The sequence below is a fragment of the Macaca mulatta genome, chromosome 12, assembly GCF_049350105.2.
Source record: "Macaca mulatta isolate MMU2019108-1 chromosome 12, T2T-MMU8v2.0, whole genome shotgun sequence".
Classification (NCBI taxonomy): Eukaryota; Metazoa; Chordata; class Mammalia; order Primates; family Cercopithecidae; genus Macaca; species Macaca mulatta.
The window spans coordinates 82295568-82321455 of record NC_133417.1 but is presented as its reverse complement, the minus strand read 5'-3'; the positions used below and the strand labels follow the sequence as shown (position 1 = coordinate 82321455).

Below are 25888 nucleotides of genomic sequence, written 5' to 3'. Positions count from 1 at the left end.
AGTTTATCATTCAGTCAGTTGCAGACATTAGAAAAAACTTCAAAAGCCCACCTTAGGCCTGGAGCAAAACTTAGAAACCCTACTGAACTTGGCAACCTCGGTTTTTTATAATAGAGATCAGGAAGAGCATGCGGAATGGGACAAACAAGTTAAGAAAAAGGCCACCACTTTAGTCACGGCCCTCAGGCAAGTGGACTTTGGAGGCTCTGGAGCATGGAAAGGCTGGGCAAATTGAAGGCCTAATAGGGCTTGCTTCCAGTGTGGTCTACAAGGACACTTCAAAAAAGATTGTCCGAATAGAAATAAGCTGCCCCCTCGTTCATGCCCCTTATGTCAAGGGAATCACTGGAAGGCCTACTGCCCCAGGGGATGAAGGTCCTCTGAGTCAGAAGCCACTAACAGATGATCCGGCAGCAGGACTGAAGGTGCCCAGGGTAAGTGCCAGCCCATGCCATCACCTTCACAGAGCCCTAGGTATGCTTGACCACTGAGGGCCAGGAGGTTAATTGTCTCCTGGACACTGGCGTGGCCTTCTCAGTCTTACTCTCCCTGTCCCAGACAACTGTCCTCCAGATCTGTCATTATCTGAGGGGTCCTAAGACAGGCAGTCACTAGATACTTCTCTCAGCCACTAAGTTGTGACTGGGGAACTTTACTCTTTTCACATGCCTTTCTAATTATGCCTGAAAGCCCCACTCCTTTGTTAGGGAGAGACATCCTAGCAAAAGCAGGGGCCATTATACACTATAATTAGGAGAAGGAAAAGGGGTAAATATAATACAGACTCTAAGTATGCTTACCTAGTCCTCCATGCCCACACAGCATATGGAGAGAAACGGAATTCCTAACTTCTAAGGGAACACCTATCAAACATCAGGAAGCCATTAGGAGATTATTATTGGCTGTACAGAAACCTAAAGAGGTGGCAGTCTTACGCTGCCGGGGTCATCAAAAAGGAAAGGAAAGGGAAATAGAAGTGAACCGCCAAGCGGATATTGAAGCCAAAAGGGCCACAAGGCAGGACCCTCCGTTAGAAATGCTTATAGAAGGACACATAGTATGGGGTAATCCCCTCTGGGAAACCAAGCCCCAATACTCAGCAGGAGAAATAGAATGGGGAACCTCACAAGGACAAGTTTCCTCCCCTCGGGATGGCTAGCCACTGAAGAAGGAAAAATACTTTTGCCAGCAGCTAACCAATGGAAATTACTTAAAACCCCTCACCACACCTTCCATTTAGGCATTGATAGCATCCATCAGATGGCCAAATCATTATTTACTGGACCAGGCCTTTTAAAAACTATCAAGCAGATAGTCAAGGCCTGTGAAGTGTGCCAAAGAAATAATCCCCTGCACTTCAGGCCATACATTTGAATCCCTGTATCTTTAACCTCCTTGTTAAGTTTGTCTCTTCCAGAATCAAAGGTGTAAAACTATAAATGGTTCTTCAAATGGAGCCTCAGATGCAGTCCACGACTAAGATCTACTGTGGACCCCTGGACCGGCCTACTGGCCCATGCTCCGATGTTGATGACATCGAAGGCACCCCTCCCGAGGAAATCTCAACTGCAAAACCCCTACTACACCCAAATGCAACAGGAAGCAGTTAAGAGTGGTCGTCAACCAACCTCCCCAACAACACTTGGGTTTTCCTGCTGAGAGGCGGACTGCGAGACAGAACTAGCTGGATTTCCTGGGCCGACTAAGAATCCCTAAGCCTAGCTGGGAAGGTGACCACACCCATCTTTAAACACGGGGCTTGTAACTCAGCTCACACCCAACCAATCAGGTAGTAAAGAGGGCTCACTAAAATACAAATTAGGCTAAAGCAGGAGGTAAAAAAATAGTAAAATCATATTTCACCTGAGATCACAGGGAGAGGGACAATGATTGAGATATAAACCCCAGGCATTCGAGCCAGGAGTGGCAGCCCCCTTTGGGTCTCCTCTCATTTTATGAGCTCTGTTTGCACTCTATTAAATCTTGCAACTGAAAAAAAAGAAAACAAAACAGTAGTTGTTGGTTTTTTTAGGTTTGTTTTACTTAAAATAATGATACAATAATAATCAGCAGTAGTCCCTTCTACTTTAAGTGACAGGTAGTTGGGATTGCTATCTTTGCTTCTGGTAAACCCACGGAAAAAATGAACCCCATAAAGTTTAGGGGAAGAGAAGAAAGCATTAAAAGCGGGACCCAATCACAAGAGAGGTTCTCACACTTCCTGGGAGTATAAAAATCACCTTGGGTACTTATTTTAAAAGCAGAGTCCTGGATACCACCCTAGACCCAGCCCATGATTAAAATTTCTGGCAGTGGGGCCTCAGAATCTATACTTTGGACAAGCAGCCTCAGGAAATTCTGATGAGGGTCATCCACAGATCACACTTGGGTAAGCATTACCTTAAGATACCAGAAAAAGTTAAGAATAGAAGACTCATCTGTTGAATAACCACAAAGGAATACAAAGCTTTAATGTAAATGGTTTACAATTAAGTTGATCTCACTCAAACCTTACCAAAATCAGGAGACTGGAATCGAGAGAGAGAAACAGAAAGGAAAAACTTCAGACTCACTTCACTGTAGGAGAGGATGGCCCTGAGTAGAATTCCACAACAAAACAATGGGCAGCAAGAGGGCAAAGCGGCAGCACTCACCATATGGAAGACAGGGGAAAGAGATAACAGGAAATGGAAATGTGATTACATGACAGAGGAGGTGGCATAAATCTATACCCAAATCTTACAAAGGACTATCTGGAAGGGGAAATGAGGGCTATATAGAGATCACGTTTTCTGATGCAAATTTTAGGAAGTTTGATCCACTATTGAACTTTGCCTAGTTCATACATGTTAAAAGTCTTTAAAAGTATAAGAATTAAAACAATTATTTGCCGGGCGCAGTGGCTCACGCCTGTAATCCCAGCACTTTGGGAGGCCGAGGCGGGCGGATCACAAGGTCAGGAGATCGAGACCACGGTGAAACCCCGTCTCTACTAAAAATTACAAAAAATTAGCCGGGCGCGGTTGTGGGCGCCTGTAGTCCCAGCTACTCGGGAGGCTGAGGCAGGAGAATGGCGTGAACCCGGGAGGCGGAGCTTGCAGTGAGCCGAGATCGCGCCACTGCACTCCAGCCTGGGCTGGGCAACAGAGCGAGACTCCGTCTCAAAAAAAAAAAACAAAAAACAAAAAACAATTATTTATCAAATAACTTTCCTTTAGCACAAGAATATATGCATTCTAATTCCAATATGTGGCCACCAAGGCCACATATCACACAGAAGCAAGCAATGGTGAACCATGACTACTAAGACTCACGGAGAAGAGTTTCAAACCAGAAATAGCACAACAGTGACCAAACATTATGTGTGATACTGACAATCAGCCTAAAATACAGTATGAGAAACTGCTGATGCTCTACACTTTTTGGGTTCTTCCCTTCCTTCCTAATGCATAAGGTGACATTTACTAGAAATTTGTTTTCTCGCCAGGCACAGTGGCTTGCGCCTATAATCCCAGCGACTCAGGAGACTGAGGTGGGAGAACCACCTGAGGCCAGGAATTCAAGACCAGCCTGGGCAACACTTCGAGACTCTGCTCCAAATTTTTTTATTTTTTTTAATAACCAGGCATGGTAGCACATGCCTATAGTCCCAGCTACTCAGGACAATGGTTTTTGAGCCCAGGAGTTCAAGGTTACAGTGAGCTATGATCACACCACTGCACTCCAACCTGGGTGACAAAGCAAAACATCATTTCTTTAAAAAAAAAAAAAAAAAAAAAAAAAAGGAAATTTGTTTTCTCTATTAAAATATCATTATTGCCACTGAGTACCTCCTACTTCTTGCTGTGCTTCCACCTTCAGAAACCGATATAGTTTGAATATTTGTCCCTGCCCAAGTATCATGCTAAATTGTAGTCCTCAGGACTTGAGGTGGGGCCTGGTGGGAAGTGTTTGGGTCATGGGGGCAGATCCCTCAAGGTTTGGTGCTGTCTTTACAACAGTGAGTTCTCATGAGATCTGGTCGTTTAGAAATGTGTGGCACCTCCCCCTCCCACACCCAGCCTCAACTCTTGCTCCTACTTTTGCTGTGTGAAGCGCCTGCTCCCACTTCATCTTCTGCCATGACTGTAAGCTTCCTGATGTCTTCCCAGAAGCTGATGCCAGAGTTATGTTTTCTCAACAGCCTGCAGAACCGTAAATTAATTAAACCTCTTTATAAATTATCCAGTCTCAGGTATTTCTTTACAGCAATGCAAAAGTGGTCTAATATAGAAACTATTTTAGCACTCTATTCTTATTACTCCTTTCTATGTAGTTTACTGCAATAATGACAGTATTGCATAATACTGTAAAGCTAAGGGCTTTACAATCATTATCTTATTTCCTTCTCACTTTAATCCTGTGATGTAGGTGTCATTATCCCTATTTAAAACATGAAAAAACTGGTACAGAAAGATTCAGTAACTAGTCCCCAGTCACACGAACAGTGTATGATACAGCTAGGATTTAAACCATGGCTGTCTGGCTCCAACACTCCTAACTACCAAGCAAAGATTTCAGTATACTCAATGATGGCCACAGAAGGAGTACAAATTATTACAAGAGCTCAGTGGTGTTCATCTCTAGCTGAAAGAACCCTTCATTGTGGAGGCATTTAAACTTTCCCTTCTTTGGAAGATGGTAAAATTTCAAGTCAAACAGAGGGAGAAATCACAAGGATTTTCCCGTCTAATAAACAGCATAAAATTGGCTGAAGCATAAAGCACATTCAAGAAGTCACAGAGAACAGCTGAAAGCCTTGAATGCCAAATATGAGATTCAGTGTTATTACTTCAATAATCAATAGAGAACAATAGAATCAAAACAGTATTTTCCATGTTCATTGCTTCTACCAAAAGTCAAAATCTAGCAGTGTGTACTTTAAAACTTCGCTGACTCTCCAATGTGGATGAAATCTCAATTCTTTAACATAGCATCACTCTACATTTTCACCTTCTTTAACAGCTGTTCCCAGACACATTAAGTTACCACAATTCCTTATACACACCATGCCCTCTTATGTCTTCCTGTATATATCTCCTGTCTAAAATGCCCTTCTCTCCCTGGAGGCAACCAGTCTAAAAGTCACTTCTATAAACCCTTTTCCTATCTTGTTCAAGAATTTATGGCTCTTTCTTCTGTATACAATGACTAGCTACATCATATCTTTTATATATCTATCTATATTTCTCCACTGACTGTCAATCATTTTTGCAATGTTAGAATGTAGCACAGCACAAGTACGCAGCAAGTACTGACACTTTCCCTGAACAAAGACTGGTCTGGGCCAGGCGAGGTGGCTCATGCCTGTAATCCCAGCACTTTGGGAGGCCAAGGCAAGTGAATCACGAGGTCAGGAGATTGAGACCATGATGAAACCCCATCTCTACCAAAAATACAAAAATTAGCTGGGCGTGGTGGCGGGCACCTGCAGTCCCAGCTACTTGGGAGGCTGAGGCAGGAGAATGGTGTGAACCCGGGAAACGGCGCTTCAGTGAGCCGAGATTGTGCCACTGCACTCCAGCCTGGGTGACAGAGCGAGACTCCGTCTCAAAAAAAAAAAAAAAAGATTGGTCTGGTAATAGAATGAAGAATCGTTCAAAGGCGGGAAACAAAAGAACGGGAGACCAGGCTAGATGTGAGACAATTAAGATTTCATCTAGGGTGGTGGCAATGAGAGAAAAGCAAAGTGTCTTGAGAGTCAATAATAGAGTCCATCTGGTTTGCAGTCCATCTGATTTGTCAATGAACCAAATAAGGGATAGGGGATGGAGCTCAGCAAGGACTCACAATTGAGGTGGTGTTGGACTTGGGTGTCTAAATAATGGTGGAAGTGAAGAGAAACTGGAGCACTGAGACTGAAGACTAAAACAACGACCTTATCCATGAATGCTGAGTTGGAGAAACCAGCAAGATACTCAGATAGAAATACCCAATAATTAAAAATGTAAAAATGAGAGTTGAGAGTTAGGGATATTAACTTAAAAGTTTCTCCAACAGCGGTAAAAGCTATTACAGTTCAAGTAGGTGAAATTATTACAGAAGAAAATGCAGAAGAAATGACTAAAAATTAATCTTAGGGATTTTTAAGCCTAGGAAGAGAAGTCAGTAAAACTACGGTCAGAAAGCTAGGAAGGCAGGGAAAAAAAAAACCAGAACAGTGCAATAATATGGGAGCTAAGAAGAGATAAGAACATCTACCAGGTATCGGAACTGGTTAAGAGGCTAAAGGTTTTATAATTAGGTTATTCATGGCTGCTAAAGCCTTTTCGAAAGAGTAATATGTACGGAAAATTTCAAAATGTTATCTGAGCATGCTTTTAAGCAGCAGGAAAAATCAACAAAGAGAAAAAGACTGATGACGAGGAAAATAAATAGAATAACTCATGGAGCAAGATTATGGAGAAGGAATCATCAAAAACAATGAACAGACAATCTGGTTGTATCATCTTTAAATGCATGATAGCCAGAGTTGGTTCAGTTCATTTAGCTGCCTGGGCAGCTACCTACGTCCTATGACTACCACCACTTCCTTCCAGGCAATAACTGATTGCAGCAATGTAAACATGTAACCCAGGATTGGAAACAAGGGGTTCAATTATTCTCTGCTATTGGCTGAATTCCTGGAGGAGTGGGGCAGACGTATTTTACCATTTGGACAGAAGAGCAGAAAAAGCTGATCCACTTAGAGAAGTCTGCAGCAAATAGTAGCAAGAAGTGATACTAGCAAGAAACCTGATGGCTTTCTGGTTCTTGGCTCTAATTCCATCTGGAGGCCAAGCTCCATTCTTACCCTTGGGTTCTTTGGTACCCCTGTACTCTTAGAATAAATTTCCCTTTTCTGCTTTAACCTAGCTCAGATTAACACTTATAACAAATATCCCTAATTAGTATACACACCAAAATATGAGAATTTTTTTTTAAGTTACCAATTATATAAAATCTGAGTGCAGGCATGGCAAACTAGAATGTACTTTCTGAAAATAATGGCAGATGGCAGGTATGAACTTGGAAATAAAATCAAAATTAGAATAGCAGTCTAATAGTTGTGAAGCCAGAAATAATTTGTGAAGGCAAAACAAATACTATCTGGAAATCAAAACCAACTGATATAAAAGAAAAAAGCAGAACCTTTCTGAAGGAGATTTAACTTCAAAAATGAAACTACCAATTTACTTTAAAATGCATCAAAATAAAATAGATTAATATTAGATGGAGAAAATAATGGATTAATGAATGGATATATGACAAATGCATCCAAAATAAAATAGATTAATATTAGGTGGAAAAAAGAATAGATTAATGGATATACGACAAGCACAGTAACATGTTAACAACAGAATCTAGGTGGATGGTACACAAATGAATATTGTGAAGTTAATTCTGCAACACGTTTAAATATATGCAAAATGTTGGGGATGGGGGGGCAGGGAATGAAAACTGCTGACACCATAATCCTTAAATTACATCACTTCATATAACAAGATTTGCCTGAACAGTAAATAGAAGCCATCTGAATAAGCATGGAATGTACATTATTTACTGATAGCAATAAATGGTTTAAACTGATACATCTAAGCCAGTTGTCTTAGCTCTTCCTCTTCTCATCACCCCCATAGACCCAGGCAGGGTTAAGCACACTATTCCTTAGGTTCCCTGTGGTCATGTTTTGGTTTCCCCCTTTGAGACTCAGGCTAGAACATCTAATTTCCTTTTATCTAAATTTCTAGAAAGCTGCTTCTCTAAATTATAAGATAAAAACCTGCTCAAATATGATGTAGTCTTTCTCCAAAGATTCTGATTATTTTCAATTTTTTATTACTGGTCAGAATTAAGTCCAAACAAGCAACTGTCCCTTATTTCTGTCCATGCCCAGTGAGATCAGTGAATGATGTATTCCAATGTTCTTTGACTTATTAAGGCCCTTTTTAAAAAAATGTGCCTTAAGGAAATTATTAAGGATTTAATTGTAAAAAGCTTACCATAGCATTGTCTATAATAGGGAAACACTGGAAACAAATATAACACTGTCCTCATCATATAAATGGTACCTACATATAATATAATACTTCCTGAGTCACTGAAAATGATTTTACACATTATTATTTCTTGATAAGGAAAGGTATACACCAGACAGTGAGTGAAAAATCGTAATTTCAAGACATTATTATGGCGTGACTTTGCACACATATGCTTATGTCTCAAAGGATCTATGCCAATGTGCTACAGCGGTTATCTCTTAATGTTAATCTTCATTTTAATTATTATTTTCTATTTTTTCTGCAACAAAATGCATAACATTTCAGAATAACAAAATTATTTTACATTTTCTCTATAATTGTAAAGTAACTGCCAGACATCCAGCTGCTAGCAGAATGACACTTCTAAACACTATCCAGATGGCTGAAAGACCATCATTACCAGAGCAAACTGCCACACCAGTTTTATAAACTTTATTACATTGCCCAGATTTTCCTACCCTAATTCTTCTGATTCTGTTCTCACCCAAATGCTCTCTCACCAATATTTTCACCCTCAGATTTAAGAATTTTTGCGTAACATCTTGACATAGAACAATCTCTCCCAATCCTTCTAGACGTTTCTTTGATATAAAATTGCCCTTCCATTGTTGTATTAGTCACCATTCCTTTCCTATACCTTACATCTTGCAGTGATAGAAGACACATCAGTCTTCCTTAGTAGACCTAAATGTCCCAGTAGGCAAAAACCATGTGTCAATAATCCTCCCTAGTGCTTAGCATATAGAAGACACAAAATAATTGCAAACCTGGGTAGATGAAGTTTCTTTTTTTCTTTTTTCTCCTTTTTTGAGACAGAGTATTGCTCTGTCACCTAGGCTGGAATGCAGTGGCATGATCTTGGCTCACTGCAACCTCCACCTCCCAGGTCCAAGCGACTCTCCTGCCTCAGCCTCCAGAGTAGCTGGGACTACAGGCGTGCACTACCACACCTGGCTAATTTTTGTATTTTTAGTAGATATGGGGTTTCATCATGTTAGTCAGGCTGGTCTTGAACTCCTAACCTCAGGTGATCCGCCACCTCAGCCTCCCAAAGTGCTGGGATTACAGGCACGAGCCAACGCAGCCAGTCGGTAGACGAAGTTTCAAATGGGTGAGATCCCTGGAGAGTACCTAGGTGATTTAAATGAATTCAAGGCTCTAGACCTACATATTATATCCTATGACACTTAGCACTTAACTGTATGATTTAAAGTTACTCTTCATAATTTGAGAAATCATGGGGAAAAGGTAACAGGAGATAGATCAATGTTCCCCCAGTTCTCAAAAGTAAAAAGAAAAGATCCCCAAACCAAGAGACTCTGAAACATGGTATCAATCAACAAGCAAAGGTCTTCCAGACAATGGCACAAGAAAAGGTGTAAAAGCTGAAAAATGTGGCATGAATAAGAGACTCTGCCTAGAACAGTAGAAGAGTTAGGTAAATCAGAAGCTGAAGTTTAAAAGGTACATATTTTAAACAGCGGTTAGAGGTGAGGGGATATGAATTGAGTCCAGCTACACCAGTCTCCTTGTGGCTTTCCTGATATGCCACATGTGCATTTCCTCTTGGGATATTTGCACATACTATTCCTCTGCCTAGAACACTCATTTGCCTGGATGTCCATATGACTAAACTCATCTCCTTTAAATATCTGCTCAAATGTCATGTTTTCACTGACATCCTACTTAAAATTTGAACCCTACCTTCTTACCCTCTCTACTTTTTCTTTTTTCTACAGTACTTATCATCTTCTAACATACTTAACAATTTATTTATTTACTATGTTTAATTATCTGTTTCACCCATTGGAATGTAAGTTTCAAGAAAATAAAAATCTTTCTCCATTTTGTTCACTGACATAGCCCAAGTGCTTAGAACATAAGTGACCAATAAATATTTGTTTAATGCACAAAATGAATGTGAAAGATTGTGAAGGAAAAAATGAACAGGACTGGGTGATAACAATATAATATCAAGGAAAAAGCTCTAAACTTGAGATTTTTTTAAAATCTGGAATCAGCTGGGCATGGTGGCTCACGCCTGTAATCCCAGCACTTTGGGAGGCCAAGGCGGACAGATCACCTGAGGTCAGGAGTTCGAGACTAGCATGGTCCAACAGGGTGAAACCCCATCTCTACTAAAAATACTAAAATTAGCTGGGCATGGTGCTGTGCGCCTGTAATCCTAGCTACATGGGAGGCTGAGGCAGGAGAATCGCTTGAACCTGTGAGGTGGAGGTTGCAGAGAGCCGAGATCGTGCCACTGCACTCCAGCCTGGGCAACACAGCGAGACTCCGTCTCAAAAAAAAAAAAAATTAAAATTAAAACATCTAGATTCAAATTTAAGCTTTACCACTCAGTAGCTAGAAGCTGACTAATATATTTTTCTGGCAAGTATCTAGGAATTTCCTAATCTGTGAAATGGGCAATTGTGAGAATCAGATTACACAAACATGTATGAGAGCAGCAGAGTGACTGCAGAATTAATTATTAATTTGAATACATTCACAAGAAAGTTCGATCTTAAAAGAACGAAAAGAAGTTAAAGTTAGGGATTGAAGGATGTGACTGTGGGACTAGTGATAACACTATGAGATATGAGAAAGCCCAGATAAATAAATTCTAGAGGATGAGAAAGAAGATAATGAGTTAGGTTTCCACCTATACCTGTACTGGACAGCATGGTATATCACTAGCCACATGTGCCTATTTAAATTAAAATTAAACAAAATTTAAAAGTCAGCTCCATAGTGGCTATGATACTGGATAACGCAGATTACAGAACATTTCTATCACAGAAAGCTCTACTGGATAGTGTTGACCTACAAAATTCGAGTTAACAGCAAAATATCCACTCCATAGTATATGTGAGTAAAGTGATAAGAGAATTCAAGTAGGTGTCATTTTAATATTCCTTAGGCTGGATTCCTATACAGTTAGTTCAAGCACTTTTAGAAAAAATGTAAAACCCAACTAGTAATCAATCTGAGTTGGAAATGCGAACTTCTGTGAACATAGCAAATTAAATAGTTCACATTACTTGATTCTAAGGTCCTGGGATACCTGAGCATTTCCTTGCTTATAGGATGAGGTCTCTGACACAGCAACTATAAATAGAATTTGGAGAGTCCCACTGAAGTCAACAACAGGGACCTGGTCAGCATCCTGGCCAAATCTCTGATTAGTAATTTCAAACATGCTGGCAAGAACAAATGTTATATGCAATCATATAACAGTTTTCTTAGTGAATGACAAGATGATATCTACCCCTCCGAATCTCACCCAGGAGGCAAAACTCTCTCATCAAAAGTAACTGCAGTTACGGAATGGTAGCAGTTTTCTTTAATGAGTAAGCATACTTCAACTACTGAAAGATCCAGAATTAAATATATAAATGCTTAAGAGAACCAAAGACAGATGTTAATGTTTTTAAAAAAACTACACAAAAATTGATATTTTATATATTTACAAAACTTAAGAGAATCTAGTCTTTAAGAATGACTGACTTGTAACTCAAATTTAAAATGTGTAATTAATAGATTTGGACTTATGATTTTAAGCTGAAATCTTATAAGCTCATAAATAATATGTGAACACTGCAAGGTCACTTTGTTTAAAAATCCAATTATATTTATTTATAAAAATGATTTAGTACCTGGGAGCATTCTGTTTATTACCTCAGACAATTGATGTACTTAAGAAAAGTAAATATATTAACTTCTAAACACTATTTTAATTACTTTAACCTCTTCCTATGCAGTAATATCTATAAAAACACTAGTTTGATATGCACTTCATATTAAAACAAGTAATTATTTTAACCAAAAGTAATCACCACCTAAATGTTCATCAATAACAGAATGGATAAATTGTGGTATATATCTACCCAATGGAATACTATTCACCAATGAGGATAAACAAAATGTGACTAGATGCAACATGGATGAATATCACAAACATAACACTGAGGGAAAGAAGCCAAACACAAAAAAGTACACACTGTATGATTCCATTTACATACAGTTCAAACAGGCAAATCTGTATGTTGGAAGTCAAGGTAGTGGTTATCCTGGTGGAAGGAGCCACTGGGATGAGCACGAAGAGGGCTTCCTGGAGTACTGGTAATGCTGTTTCTTAATCTAAATACAGATAAAACAGACGTGCTCATTCTACAAAAATTAATTATGCCATAAGTTCTCTTTCTACTGTTTGGGTAGCATGTGTTAGGCTCTACACTTGCAGAGGAGGCCTTCTGTGGTACACTGCCTGTGATGGAGTCTAATTCAGGGTAAATATTAGGTAGCACAGATCTAAGCCACGATCTCCAACCAGCATTATCAGTAACAAAGCTAACGTTTTTATCTCTCTGTCTGCATCCTGTGTCTTATCTCTCAGTTGATTCTGAGCTGAGATGTTGGGACAGGGATATGACAAAATATTACCCCTAAGACCCAAGTAAAGAGAGCACTAATAGGCAGAGGGCTATTAATACTTTACGCTACAAGGGTAGACTCTAGTCATGATCCTTTGATTTGATTTAGGGTTGAAATTAACATACTAATCAGATTAACAGCAGAAGTTATCTTCTCAATAATAAGGAAATAAAATCAAAAGGAGTAATATTTGCTTAGCACTTGCTTTTAAAGTGTTCCATAAAGTATCTCATCTGACTACAACAGTAATCCATTTCTCTGCAGCCTAAAAACGGATCACTTCATTTATTCTCAGGCATTTTTATTAAGTGACCACAAGGGTAGATAGCTCTATAGTAACTTCCCAACATAAAAAAGTCTATATGGAGAAGGTCTGGTCCATCTTAAAAGGCAATCTATAGAAACATGCTAACAAATAACCACAGCGATTAAATCTTCAGTTTCTTGTTCATTCACAGTCCAAAGACAGTTTGCACGTAGGCAGTAAACCCTCCATGACCTATTCTCTTTCCTCCTTTCTTCTCTGATCTTGGGTCTTCCACATTCTTCCTAATTCCCTTTTATTCCAAACACTGTCTTCTTCCACAAGTTAAATGGCAAAATTCACTCACAAAAGTAAACTGGCTGGTCTATCTTTTTAAACCACTCATTACATTTTCTTAAATTATGAACTTCATTTTGACAGAATGATGTTTTATAATTTATTCAGTAAGTACAACATAAACTAATGGCTTCTTAACTATATGACAAAGTATTTGATCATGATCTACTTAATCACAAAAGCTTTGAAACTTGGCATGACAAAGAGAGCAACATGATGAATAGTAAGTAGATAATATCTCCCCGGGAACATTAGGTGAGGTAATCCACCATAGAGGAAAGAACGTGGACTCTGGAGCAAGAACAGAGTTGAAATGCCATCTCTTTCATTTCAAAAATGCAAGGCCTTAGATAAATTAACTTCTCTAAGCCTCTAGTTCCTCAACTGTAACATACATATAGTATCACTCACTTTTCAGAGCTGTTGTGTGAGATTTAAATGACATAATGTACATAAGCTTTAGCATGGTTCCTGCCATATTAGGACTTATTCAATTAAAACTCCTACTACTACTATCACTAGAATTCCTAGCTAGGAATTCAAAATAGGGTAAATATTTCATTCAACATCAACTACCAAAATAAGCTTGAATTTTGCCAAACGACATCAAATTTTAAGCCAGGTCACTTGTGCAAATAACCTTTGCTGCGGAACTGTATCAGCTCTTACACGCTTCAGGATACTCTCTTGGAAAATATTTACAACAGGTTAACTCAGCTGTATTCCTTCTGGAAAATAGCTACCAAAGCTTCCGGCAGATGTTAAATAATACTTTTTTGTTTTGTTTTTTGAGACACAGTCTCGCTCTGTCATCCAGGCTGGAGTATGATGACACAATCTCACCTCACTGCAACCTCTGCCTCCCAGGCTCAAAGCAATCCTCCCACCTCAGCCTCCCGAGAAGCTGAAACCACAGGCCCATACCACTACATCCAGCTAATTTTTTTTTGTATTTTTGTAGAGATGGGGTCTCACCATCTTACCCAGGCTGGTCTTGAACTCCTGGGCTCAAGTGATTTGCCTGCCTGGGCCTCCCAAAGTGCTGGGATTACAGGTGTGAGTCACCATGCCCGACCTTAATATACTGCTTTTTATTAAAATGGCATTTGTAAGTGACATTATAAACAAGTAAACTAAACAATTAGTGGCATTCTTAATCAGACATTCTTTTGACCTGAACATTTATAATCTCTGTAAAAACTACCATTGAGCAGTTCTGACTAATGCAAACTACAATGAGGTTGGAGCCAAAGTTATAACTGGGAAAGAGGTTAGCAGTGTGGAGGAATGAAAGTTAACATGGGATTTTTTCTTCTCTTTTTCGTAAGATCACAAGAGCCAAAAAAAAACAAAAAACAAAAAAAAAACTGAAAAAAAATCCAAAACCAAGATATAAAAGTGTTACATATGTAATTGACATTTACTATGATTTTTATGGATCTAAATTGCACTTAGAAGCAAAGTCAAAAGAAAACCTGTACATGGGTAACATGCACTTAAGGAAAAAAGTAGGATCCAAAAGTAAACTGTTACTTCAATACTCTGCTCAGCAACTTCAAATGAGAACATATGTTCTGGGATAGAAGTAATTGGAGCCAGCCAGTCCTGGTGGCTCATGCCTGTAATTCCAGCACTTTGAGAGTCTGAGGTGGGTGGATCACTAGGTCAGGGATTCGAGACCAGCCTGGCCAAGATGGTGAAACCCCATCTCTACTAAAAATACAAAACTTAGCTGGGCATAGTGGCAAGCGCCTGAATCCCAGCTACTGGGGAGGCTAAGACAGGAGAATCGCTTGAACCCAGGAGGCAGGAGATTGCAGTGAGCTGAGATCGCGCCACTGCACTCTAGCCTCGGAGACAGAGCAAGACTCCACAATCAAAAAACAAACAAACAAAAAAAAAAAAACAAAAAAGAAAAGAAAAGAAAAGAAAATTGGAGTCGACTTCATAGGAGACCATGTGATAAGTAAACAGCAGGTTTTGTTAGGTCAGCCCTCTGAAATGTCCACATTCCTCTGGACTGTGTCATCCCTTTTCTATTGTCATTCAGTCTCCAAACTCCTGTGGCATTAATTTAGTCACATAGTTTTAAAATGTGATTAAACTTTAATGGTGTCACCTGATGAACTAACTTCTAAAACTCTCACACACATCATTTCCTCCCTATTTTCATTGCCTTCATCTTAGTTTAATTCTTCATTATTTCTCACCTATTGTGTTACACCAGCCTCCTCTAACTGATCTATGTCCATCCTTACTGTTCTCCAATCCATTCTTAACACTGTAGCTGGAGTGACTTCTCTCCAACCCAAACCCAATCTGATCATGTCTCTTCCCAGCTTAATTCCTTCAAGGGTTCTCTATCACCAAGCCCCTTCAGCTGCTTCATTTTTCTTTATATTTATCACTACCTGACATACTATATTACTTGTTTGTTCACTGTCTCCACTCCAGCTAGAATATAAGTTCCATAGAGCAGAGTTCTTGTTCACTGCTATATTTTACAAGCATGAATGAATGCATGAATGAATGGACTGATAACCCACAAGCCAAAGACCTCCATGACCTGCCACTGCCCTCCTTTCATTTTATTCTCACCTCTACCAATACTAAATCATTTAGTTATGTAAATACAATATGCACTTTCATGCCCCCTTGCTTTGCCATATGCTGTTTCCTTTGCCTGGAATATAAACTCTCAAACTACCATCAACATTTTAAAACCTTCTCCAGAAAGCTTCCTCTGACCACCCCCACCCACCCACCCCCATATAGAATCTTTCCTTTGTGCTACATTTGTACCTGTATCTACAGTGGCTCTAATCAAACTGCACTGTGTCTCTCACTTCCTAGACTGTGAACTCTTTGAGGCTGAAGACTACTTATTCCTCTCTTTACCTCCAATGCCTAGGACAGGACCTTCCCAAAGCAACTACTCTATAAATGTTGAAACATATGCATGACTATTCTGTAACAGGAATGAAAATATGGCATTTCAAGAAGTCACTACTCCAGGCCATGATGAATTTAAGTATAACCAACCATGCGATAAAACAATTACAACCAATGCCATCATCCAAGGTAACAAAAGGGAAAGACTAATAACAAATCACAAAATTATTCCAAAATAATTGACATATAGGCATACTCACACCTTATTAGATATATACTGTGGTTCCTTCTTCCTCCACCATTTGTCTTCCCTTTAGGCTGGATTCTGTAGCTGGCAACTGGAGGCCCAGCTAAGCAGGCAGTAGAAGGGAGACTTGGGTTCCTCATGAATAATCTTTCAAGTATATCACCTTCTGTGGAAGCTTTTGATGTGTCATCTAAGTTTCTGTGTTCCCTCATATTTTAATAAAAATCTCAAAGTACCAGTACAGGACTAGATTTTACCATAAGCCATCTAACCCTGAACCAAAGACCAGAGCTTCCAACCAGCTATAATCTATGCAATAAATGGGTTACAATTGTGCCTCAACTATTGATGCCTTCAGTCCTTGGAGCAGCCACACAGGGCATCCCTGACCAGTCACTTTCAACTATAGGAAGACTCATCCATCATCTTGGTGTGCCTTACAAGCATTACTATTTTTTCTTTGAACACTGTAAACCAAGCCATTAAATCTAACCATAAGGAAAACCTGCCCTCCTTACTTGGTTCTAAGAGTGTGAATCTGCATAAAATGTACAATCACACACATGCATACAAATGAGTAGACATAAATGTACATGAAACCATTTAGAAAAGTTTTAAATCCAATGACAGCTATTAATAATATAACCTCAAGTGAAGCCAGGAGACGAGATGAAATCCTTTATTCCTCCCCTCCCCACCACTCGGTAACCAAGTTATGGAAAATTTACCTCCTAACATTTTCTCAATTAAGTTGCCTACTCCCAAAAATTTGCCTTAGTTCAGAATCCCAGCATTTCCCCCTGGGATAATAGTCTCCTAGTCTCTCTGCCTTTGGACACAGTGAAAATTGCAGCTACCATTCTTTGAAAGGTTATGTGACAGGCATTGCACTAAACACTTGATCATTTAACTCTATTTTTTTCAATTCTCCCAGCAACAGTGCAAAACAGGATTACTGTTCCCGTTTTCACAAATGAGGGGGACTGAAACTCTGAGAAGTTAAGTGATTTGCCGAAGATCATACATACAGTTGAAACTGTGTAGTGGAAATTCAAATCCAGGTCTATATTCCCAGCCACTATATTGCCAAAATGCTCAACTGTCTTCAATTTGCTCCCAGTGTGACCTTTATCAAAGGTAAATCTAATCATGTATTGCCCCACGTAAAATCCGGTAAATAAGATTCACCTTTTCAGTCTTCATCCCACGTCATTCTCATACTCTACTGCTACACTTAAGTCTCAGCAGTTCCCTAATTTGTCTTTAACTTCTTTGACTGTGAACATACTGTTTGTATGCCACGAAAAATGTTCCCCTTTGGCAAACTATTACTAATGCAAACATCCAAAATTTACTCAATCTTTACTTTGGAACATCTTTGCACTAACAAACACCAACCTAAATCTGGATTAAATGACCAGGTGCTATAGTTCTCAGTTAAGTTTCTCATAACGCTGTATTATAATTTTACCTACTAAGCTATTCCTTCCTTAAGAGTAAATACTATATTTTTTAATTTCTGTATTGCTGTCACAGTGTATTTTGTAAAGACTCATGTATGTTGAATTAATTCATCAGAAGCAAGTATAGCTTAGGAACTTGGCCATTAAGTCAATTTGATGTGCTTTCGAATTCTAATCTGTCACACAGCTATCTGCTAAGCCTCCAGCAGACTTAACTTTAATGTATTCATCTGTAAAATGGGAGAAAACCGCGCATACCTCATAGCATGGGAAGAAACAAAGATTTAGCACAACCTTTGGCACACTTAAAAGTACACTTTAAACATTAGCTACATATTTTTTTCACTCTCGGTTTATCCACGGCGACAAAGCCACACGTCAGAAAATAGCTTCTCCTAATAGTTTTCATCAGAGATTAAGGAGATCGAGACCATCCTGGCTAACACGGTGAAACCCTGTCTCTACTAAAAATACAAAAAAAAAAAAAAAAGAAGATTTCTCCAAAAAAATCTAAAGTCAAGATCTCTTACAAACATCCCTCATCGGTAGACCCTTGTCATTTAGCTTCTGGTTACACACAGCTCAGTAGCTATACCACCACACCTTAAACCACTAGCTAGTGTTTGCAGTTTATGGTTTCTTACCATTCATCGGTTTCCTCCCTCAAAGTCAACACATCTTGCTGCTAAGCAAGCGGAACTTACCCCACAGATACCAGTCAGCACCTTTTTCCAGGGCACCATCAGTTTCCCCACAGCAGCCTTTCGCGAATTAGAAAGATCCCTATGATCCATCATCTAGTACAAACTTAAATCTCCTCGGAGCAAAATAGAACCTCTGCTACCCATTCCAAGACCTCAGCACCCAAACTATTACTTCAAGATAAAGAATGAATTCCCGGCACTAAAAGCTCAGGAAAAAGGAACCTTTAAATCCTCCTCCAATTAGAGTTCTTCAAATCTGTTTCCCTCACATAGTGACCAAAATCCACCATCCCATCCCGCCCCCTTCCTGACAGAATCCAGGGTCTAGTTTACTCTCTCGAAAGAGAGGTGGGTCCCTACTTTCAGGGACCGGGATGCCTTCCGCCCACCCGTTTCACTTCCTTTCCCACCTCGCCTGCACTCCTTCAGCGCAGGCCCGGCCTGGTCCCTCGCCGCTAACTCCTTCCACACCCCGCTACTCACCGTTTCTTTGGGATGGTGCCCGACTCCTGCGCAGCGGGAGTGGCCGTGGGCGCCGCCGTGGCCGCCGACGCGGCTCTCCGCGCTTTGCACTCATTGGTACTCAGAGCCTCCCGGGGCCGGCCCAGCAGATGGCCGGAGAGAACCCGTAGCCTCCGCCCGGGGCGGTCCGGGTCCCGGTCGCGGTCCACTGCAGACCCGTAGCTCGCGCTCGCGCCCGCGCCCGCGCCCGAGCCCGTCCCACCCGCTGCAGCCACCGCCTCCGCCATGGCTACCGCCTTGTGCCGCCGCCCGGAACCGCTGGGCGCGGGTGAAAGGTCACTCATAGCGGCGCCCGGCGCGACCATTCGCTGCGGCGCATCCCGGCAGCCACCGCGGCGACTTGGCGGCGGGTGCCATGCGCCTGGAGCTTCACGTTCTCTGCCCCCACCCACCGCGCCGGCGCTCCCTGGTCACGCCTTGGGAAGCGCGCACCTGCCAAGCAGGTGAGTTCGAGCTGACTCCAGGTTAGCTCAGCCTGGGCCAGCTGGACCAAGAGCCAAACTACGTCTGCCCTCGAGATGTCCTAGAACCCTGGGTGGTGTCCTTGGGTGTGGCCTGGGGGCTTTCGAGGGCAGATCCCTTGCAGCACGAGAAGTGAGCAGTGCTACTGGACCTGATGGATCCAGCGGCATCCTTTTCCTGAAAGAGAGTCTAATGTTCCACCTGTGCTCTTCCTCCCTGCGGGGTCACCAAAGTAACTCAAAGCTGACCATCATTGCCTCTAACCATTAGAGCAAATAACTTTATCATTTTCTTATTTCTCACCACCTATTTCGTGCCTGGCACTGTTTTAATGCTAGATCACAAGTAAGTACAGAAAGTGAGTTGCAACTTAAGTTCTGTTTTCATTCATTACTGGATCCTAATCCCTTCCTAACTCTCTAACAGAGACAAAGTTTCTTATTGGTACAGATAAAAATTACCCAAGAGCTGTTAAGACATCTCAGTTATTTACAGATTGAATTCATTTCTGGAAGATAGCACGTGAAAAGTGCTCCTCACCTATTTTTCAGCCAGTGTCTTGCATAAGAATTAGACAAAAACGCACATACACTGGCCATTGTCATTCTCCATCGTGTCGCCACTTTCACGTCAGGCTTTCCTAACAAGAAAAATATTGGCAATGAAATATGAAGAACACCACATCCGTGAGACTAGAGACTAACAAGTGCTCTCTAGGGTGTCGCCAGCTTCTAAAATTGAGATTATGCCTTTACAGTGAACTTCCAAAGAGGCTCAGACTGGTTAAAAACTATCAATTAAGGGCTAAGCAAATTGTTGTTGGAGGGCCAGCTCTAGCCTGTGACCTGTTTTTACACAGCCTTCATGCTAATGGTTTTTGTATTTGAGAAGGGTTGTTAAAAGAAAACAAGAAATTTTTTAAAAGAATATGCAACAGAGACCTTATGTGGTCCCACAAACCCCAAAATATATGTTACCTGGCCTTTGCAGGAGGTCCTAATGTCCTCTAAAATTCATATACCAAGAGATGCCAAACCGTTGAAAATAGTCTAAATGTTTAGCAACAGAGAAATGGTTAAATAGTCAATATGGTAAAATACTTTTGCAGCTATTAAAATAATTTAGTACAGTTGTAGAAACAAGAAAGAATTATGAATTTGGTAAATATAAAAAATGGCCATAACCTAGGCATCATATACGTATCTCTTTAATCAATCTTTGCAGCAACACAATGACATGTTTTATTATCCTTGTTTTATAGATGAAGTCTCAAGGAGAGTAAGAAGCTTTTCTTAAATAGCTATATTTTATCTCAAATACCGTATACTTCATGTTATTGTCCTTATTCCACCATTAGAGTTTGGGGACATTAACTTTGTATGTTAAAATTACTTATATAGGCTTGGGGTTTTTGTTTTTTATTTTATAGATTCTGAAATTGAACTTTATAAAATAAATTTTCACTTTAGTTATAAACTGTACTCCTGGTTCTTAAGGATTGAGTTCTGGGGAGAATTTCAGAGATTGCCACCACAGCTATCAGGACCTCATTCATGAGGTGCAAGAACATGAAACACATATAGCACTTTCCTAGGTATTTATATTTGAAAAAAGAGAATCTTTAGTTGATCTTGTGTAATTAAATATCAAAGCATGCAAGCCACTAGTTTCTGGCTTTTGCGTACTTTGTTGCCTACCCTCACAACAAGGAAGTTGTACCTGATTGACATTTCCAATATTCAGCTGATGCTCAGAAAAGTGGCTATATGCTCCTACATATTTGATAACAGAAGAAAAATACTAGCTTCCTTTCCTTTACTTGATTTCATTGTCAATTAGAGGAGTTGTCTCTTATTTAAAAACTTTAAAACCCACTTTGCCTTCCAATGTCATGTACATAATTCTAATGATGTTCTTTTTGTCTTGCACAATCTGAAGAAAGCCACACTCATCTCCTCTGACCTGATAAAGCAGTCTCCAGAACAGATAGATGAAGGTGGCACAATCCAATAATTAATGAGCCAAGAATTATTCCCGCATACTAGCTCCTCAGTTCATCTAGGCATTACCTCCATTTCCTCATGTTTTACCTCCTCCTTTATCTTTAGAATCCAGTCTCAGATGTCACTGATGTTGTTACAGAGAAATACAATAACAGCTGTCTAGACCTACCAGTTATTGAATTGAGATGTCCTGTAGCCTTTGATACAGTAGGTCATTTTTTGTTTTTGCAAGAATGTAATCCCCTGATTCTCCATGTGTTCCTTGAATGGGGTAGAAACTGAGCTCATTTTCCCCTCCCTTTTATGCTTCCCTGTACTCCACCAAGGTGCCACTGTCATCCTGTTCCATCAACCTCAGGGTTATTTTCAGCCTTTTCTTCTTTTGCCTTTTATATTAAGTACATCAACAGTACATTATCCTCTGTGTCTCTTAAATCTATTCTTTCCCTGAGAATTTATCCTCTTGCTTATTATTTATCATATACTGCCTTTATATGTTAATTAACTTTTCATTTACTCATGTCTGTTTCTTCTAGTAGGCCATAAACTCCATGAAGGCAGAGTTCATATCCCATGTAAGAATCTGAGACTTATACTTAATTTATAAATGACTCATCACTTTGAATTTGGGGAGAGACACTGAGCCAGACTCCCCATAGGAACTATTTTCCTCTTTTCCCCCATTTGAAAATGCCTAGCTAACAGAGGTTTCAGTGAGCTGAGACTGTGCCACTGCACTCCATCCTGAGCAACAGAGTGAGACCCTGTCAAAAAAAAAAAAAAAGAAAAGAAAAAGGAAGGAAGAAAGGAAGGAACGAAGGAAGGGAGGGAGAGAGGGAGGGAGGGAAAGAAAATGCCTAACTAATACTTAATGTACAAAGTTACCTCATAGAAGAGCACTTTCCAAGATGATGGGAATGTTCTGTATCTGTACTGTCACTGCTAGTCATATATGACTGTGAGCACTTGAAATGTGGCTAGGAAAACTGAGAAACTGAATTTTTAATTTTAATTAATTAATTTAAACTTAAATGGCTTTATATGACTCATGGTGACTATATTTGATAGCACAGTTGCAGAGTTTAAGTTATTGGTGCCTGGAGATATCAACCTTACCTTTCGCCTACTACTGTTATAACTCACACTGGGGTATGGAGAAGAAAAATATGCAAGAAGTATTTGTCCCTTGCATACTGACCTAGGGCTGTAAATGTATTTTTTTCAGAAAAAAAAAATGCTATAAATGATTAGGTGGTCAAAATAATACCATTTCCGGTACATTATGGATTAGATAGGCTTTTATAAGCCAGCTTGCTGATCTAACCATCAGAAATAAGTATCTTTCTATGTAATGTGCAAATCAAAGATAAGTCTTGGGAATGGTAAGAAAAAGGGTTTCCATAAGGTTTCCAAGCCTATGCAGTTACCTCCTTTCTGATTCACCACCTCCTTTGTAACACAGGCTCTGTAAAAAAGTTAAGACATTCTAAGAGTTATTTGACTAACGTAAAAGAACTATTTAATGGTTCTGAGAAAAATCAGACAATGAGGAGGACTTGATTTTTGTGCTAGATCTCCAGATCTTAAGAAATTGTTCAAGCACTATCAAGTCAAGCTCGGAAGGATCTGTTAATTTTTACCTGACTCCCTGGAGTGCTCAATCTGACACTACTAAAATACTTTAAATGTAAATGTAGTTAACTGCTTCCTTGTCTAAATTGAGATATAGATATGCTTCTTGCCAATTCTCAGAAGGCAAAATGTATAAATTTTGCAGATATTAACAGAGTAACAAAAAGCTTTCTTCTGGGTGATAAAAAGCTTAATGTAAACCAAAATTGTACTAGTAGAAAAACTACTGATTATATATATTATATGTATTTTAAATATGTGTACAATAATGAAAACATAGACAGTAAAAGCATTCATTACTAGGTGCTATGAGATGCAAAAGTATTTAAGCCAATTTCTCATTTACATGGTGTAATCAGGCTAGTTAGGAGTCAGTCTGTAAGTGGGAAAAAAATTATGTAATACTATTGGTGGGAATAAGTATGAAGGTGACCTTGACGAAGAGTTTCCTACCACCTCTCCGTACAAAAATAGAACCCAAGCAGGATATCCTGAATTCATGCTACCAGAGGAACAGATATTTCACATGAAGCCAAGGCCATCGAGATTCTTGTGATTCCCACAAAAATTAAAACCTCAGTGAATATCACTTTTAGGTAGGCCATCTCAACAAACCTGTTCTTTCTGAGTCCTGGGACACTTGGCTCTTGATAACTTGGCTCTTAATTGGAAGCAGACCACATGCACAGAAACAAGCAGTAAATGTATGACCTGTAATTTTAAGTGGAGTGGATTTATTTGCATTCATGACATCTAACTTGAGGCACAAAATAAGGCTAAATAGGATAGATTAACTCCTAGAATCATGCACCAAATTTCTTTATTGCTCTGATTTTTATTACTTGTCTTCAGAACTTCTGAGTGATCCCTAAATATAGGAATTCTTGGATTTTTATACCCTTTTTTTGTGAAACATAACACAGAGAAAAGTGAACCAAAGCATAAATTATCACAAATCAAGTACCCTTAATTTACCATCTAGGTCAGGAAGTAGAACATTACAGAATCCAGAAGTCCCCCTTATGCTCTCTCCCAATCGCTTTATGCACTCTCCCTGCCCACCAAAGGTAACCATTGTCCTAGTTGTATGATAAGCACTTCCTTGTTTGTTTTTTATGGTTTTACCAACTAAGCATGCATCCTTTACCTGCTCCTGTTTTTTGCATTTATATAAATAGAGGCTTATGATATGTTCTTTTGTGTCTGGTTTCTTTCATTCAACATTATCTTTATGAGTTTCAATAATATTGTTGTAGTTGTGCATTTATTTTCTTTGCTGTATAGTATTCTGTTGAATCCATATATCAGAGTTTATCTTTTCAACAATTAATGGATGTTCGAAGTGTTTCCAGTTTCATACTGCTATGGATAGGGGTTGCTATGCACATTGTTGTAGATGTCTTTAGGTGGATAGGCATATGAATTTCTGTTGAGTATCCATCTAAGAGTGGAATTCCTAGGTCAGAAAGTATACATATGTTTAACTGTGCTTAACTGTAACAGATAATGAAGCACCAATCCGTTTTCCAAAGAGATATTACAAAATTTACTACCCCAGTAGTATATGAAAGTTCCCATTGCTCTAATATGTTATTGCCAATCTAGTTATTTTCAGTCACTCTGATAGATGTGTACTCTTATCTTATTGTGGTTTTAATTTGCAGTTCCGTGATTACTAGTGAGATCAAGCACCTTTTTATGCATTTGTTGACTATTTGGATGTCATTATTTTTGAAACTACTGTTCTAGACTCTTATTCATCTTTCAGTTGGTTACCTTTAATCATCGTATTGATTTGTAAGAATTATTCATATATTTCAGATATGAGCCTTTTTCAGATAGTTGTATTGCAAATTTCTAACTTCATTATGTGATTTGCCTTTTTATTTGCCTAATAGTGATGTTTGAAGAGCAAAAGATGTAACTTTCATTGTGATCAAATTTACCAGCCTTTTCCTTTATTTAACATTTTTTGTGTTCTGTTTAAGATATATTTTCCTGCTTTGAGGTAGTGAAGGTAATTCTCCTGTATTATCTTCTAGAAGCCTTATTTTTATAGGGCTGTTTTTACTTTCATATCTATATTGATTTGCCTTTCATATTTATATCTATAGTTCACCTGGAATTGATTTTGGTGTTTATGGAATAGAAGTCAAGATTTTTTTACCCCACATTGGTATGGGGGGTTGTCTCAGCACCACTTGTTGAAAAGATGTTGTTTGACATTGCCACCTTTGTCATCGATCAAGTGTCCATATAAGCACTGATCTATTGCTGGGCTCTCCATTCTGTTCCATTGGTTTATGTATCAACTTTATATGAATATCACGCTATCTTAACTATTATATATTCTTCTAGATCTTTTACATAGAATTGCATCATTTGTGAATAATGACAGTTGATTCCTTCCATTTCAATTGTTATATCGTGTGCTTTTTCTTGCCTTACCCAGCTGGCTGGGACCTCCAGTGCATTGTTGAATAGAAGTTTAGATAATGGCAACCTTATGATGTTCCTGATTTCCAAGGGAAATCTCTCCACGTTCACCATTGTTTGTAGTAGGGTTCTGATGTTTTGCTTTTTTAATAAACCTTTTAGCAGATTAAGGAACTCCATTTTTGATCGTGGTTTGCCAACAGTTTTTATCATGAATGGATATTGAATTTTAGCAAATGTTTTTTCTTGCCGGGCTGGGTGGCTCACGCTTGTAATCTCAGCAGTTTGGGAGGCGGAGGCAGACAGATAACTTGAGGCCAGGAGTTCAAGACCAGCCTTGCCAATATGGCGAAACCCCATCTCTACTAAAAATACAAAAGTTAGCCAGGCATGGTGGCACACACCTGTAATCCCAGCTACTCAGGAGGCTGA

At 39.4% G+C, this 25888-nt stretch overlaps 1 protein-coding gene and 1 long non-coding RNA gene across 6 annotated transcripts in view; one reads left to right on the top strand and one right to left on the bottom strand.

The window, feature by feature from the left end:
* Positions 1 to 19198, bottom strand: part of AGPS (alkylglycerone phosphate synthase) — a 160850-nt gene extending 141652 nt beyond the window's left edge. The window contains exons 1-2 of one of the 5 annotated variants that reach the window (XM_077957233.1): positions 18885 to 19198; positions 4081 to 4184 (exon numbers count right to left, since the gene is read on the bottom strand). Coding sequence is in view for 1 of the 5 variants with exons in the window: in XM_015110421.3 (XP_014965907.2) it covers positions 18885 to 19150 (266 nt within the window). In the remaining 4 variants the exon portion in view is untranslated. Of the gene's footprint in view, positions 1 to 4080; positions 4185 to 16247; positions 16269 to 18401 lie in introns of those variants that run through there. The other 4 variants (XM_015110421.3, XM_077957232.1, XM_028830873.2 and 1 more) reach the window with 4 other exon arrangements.
* A 50-nt stretch (positions 19199 to 19248) lies between these two features.
* The window catches only part of LOC106992636 (uncharacterized), a 53361-nt gene continuing 46721 nt past the window's right edge, over positions 19249 to 25888 (top strand). Inside the window, exon 1 of the long non-coding RNA XR_013402054.1 lies at positions 19249 to 19366. This is a non-coding gene — a long non-coding RNA (uncharacterized LOC106992636). The remainder of the gene's footprint in view (positions 19367 to 25888) is intronic.